The 1,682-nt window shown below is 22.7% G+C and overlaps 1 protein-coding gene across 1 annotated transcript; it reads right to left on the bottom strand.

Moving 5' to 3' along the window:
• Positions 1-679: 679 nt before the first annotated feature.
• Positions 680-1,353, bottom strand: NAEGRDRAFT_68817 (uncharacterized protein; the record flags this gene model as incomplete). The annotated part of the gene is made up of 2 exons (XM_002675791.1): positions 680-916; positions 991-1,353. 2 exons carry the CDS (start codon positions 1,351-1,353, stop codon positions 680-682), a joined length of 600 nt encoding a protein of 199 aa, XP_002675837.1.
• Between the last annotated feature and the right edge of the window lie 329 nt (positions 1,354-1,682).

Raw genomic sequence — 1,682 nt, 5'->3', positions numbered from 1 at the left:
TTCAAATAATTCAAAATGTAAATTAAAATCTTGATTTAAATTTAAATTTTTAGGATTTGTAATTGTAACTAAATAACTTAATGCTAATACACAATGTTCAAATGTTTCTTCATCAAGTAATTTTTTACATTGTAATTTTGTAATAATTCTAGAAATGGAATTTTTAATTAAATTTAAATTAATATTTGAAAAATCACATTCAATTTTTAATAATTTTTCAATTGGTCCTTCTTCAAATTCCAAATCATCTTGATCATCTTTATACATTGTAGATGATAATAATTCAAATTGAATTGATGAATATGATCTCTTACTTGTTAAGGAAATTAATGAAATATGACTAATTAAAGTAATAATTTCAGATTCTTCTGCATCTGACCATACACTATCATTCTCACTGTTAGTTAATAAAAATAAATTTAATACTTTTTGTAATAAAATAGGTGAATTAATATGTGCTTGATGTGTAACAGCTGAAAAGAATATTCTTAAAAAGTCAGTACACATTAATATAGTAGTATGTCTATTTTTATCATATTCATCAATTTGTAAATATATAAATTTTAATATTAATTCTGTATAATAATTTGAACATTTAACATCAATAGCATCAGAAAAATTTTGAACACTTCTAAAAAATACTCTAATAATTTCTATTTTTATACTTTCAATTATATTTTCAGAAATAGTTAAATTGGATTATCTTCTTCTTCATCATTTTCATCTTGTTTTCATTATCTTGCATTTGATTAGTATTATTAGTATTATTATTTTTAACAATAAAATTTAAATTATTTTGATTTAAATATTCAATAAATTGTAAATTATTAAATAAATCACATAAATGTTTCATTGAATCTAATAATAATTCAACATGATCAGAAAATGCTCCTCTAAATGGAATATTTCTAGCAATCTATATTAAATTGTAATAAATAATTAAATTATTGTAATAAATATTAAATATATTATTGTAAAAAATGTACATACCATACTAATAGTATATAAATGATTCTTAACAAATAATAAATCATTACTATTTACTAATTGATTACTACTATTAAATTTTACTAATAAATCATTAGATATTAAATGTAATACTTTAAATAATAATTGTGTTTGTTTAGAACTTGAATGATATTCTTTAGAAAATCTTTCAATAAATTTGTTCATGTGATTTTTAGTACCATATTCTTTTTGATTGGTTAGAAATTTATAATGTTCATGAATTTCTTGTCCAAATGTTATTGTTGTTGTTGCTGATGTTGCTAATGATGTATCTCCTCCTGTTGAAGTGGGTGTGTTATTGTTGGTAACTACCAATTGTTGTTGTTGTTCTTGTTGTTCAAACATTTTTTTGCACAATTTTCTGCAAGTCAAGTTAAAAAACAATTCTTCAATTTCAACTTGTATGAAAAATAATGATAGACTGGAGGAGAGAATTGAACCTTTGGTCTTTATCCCAACACTACAGACTGGCCTTATGATAGCAGTTAATCATCTAAAATGAAAACATTGATTCAACTGAGCAAGTTGGGATAACAACCCTAGCTCATCCTTCCACTCTTCGCTGTCTCTTATAAAGAAGAATCCTTTTCTCTAACAATTTAATTGAACAAGTATTAAAAAATGTCGCAACAACAACAACAATATTATAGAGGAGGAAGTCGTTCTTCACAANA

Source organism: Naegleria gruberi (genome assembly GCF_000004985.1).
Source record: "Naegleria gruberi genomic scaffold NAEGRscaffold_31, whole genome shotgun sequence".
In the NCBI taxonomy this organism is placed as follows: Eukaryota; Heterolobosea; class Eutetramitea; order Acrasida; family Naegleriidae; genus Naegleria; species Naegleria gruberi.
Note: the sequence above shows the minus strand (reverse complement) of the source record. Positions and strands in the feature narration are given on the sequence as shown.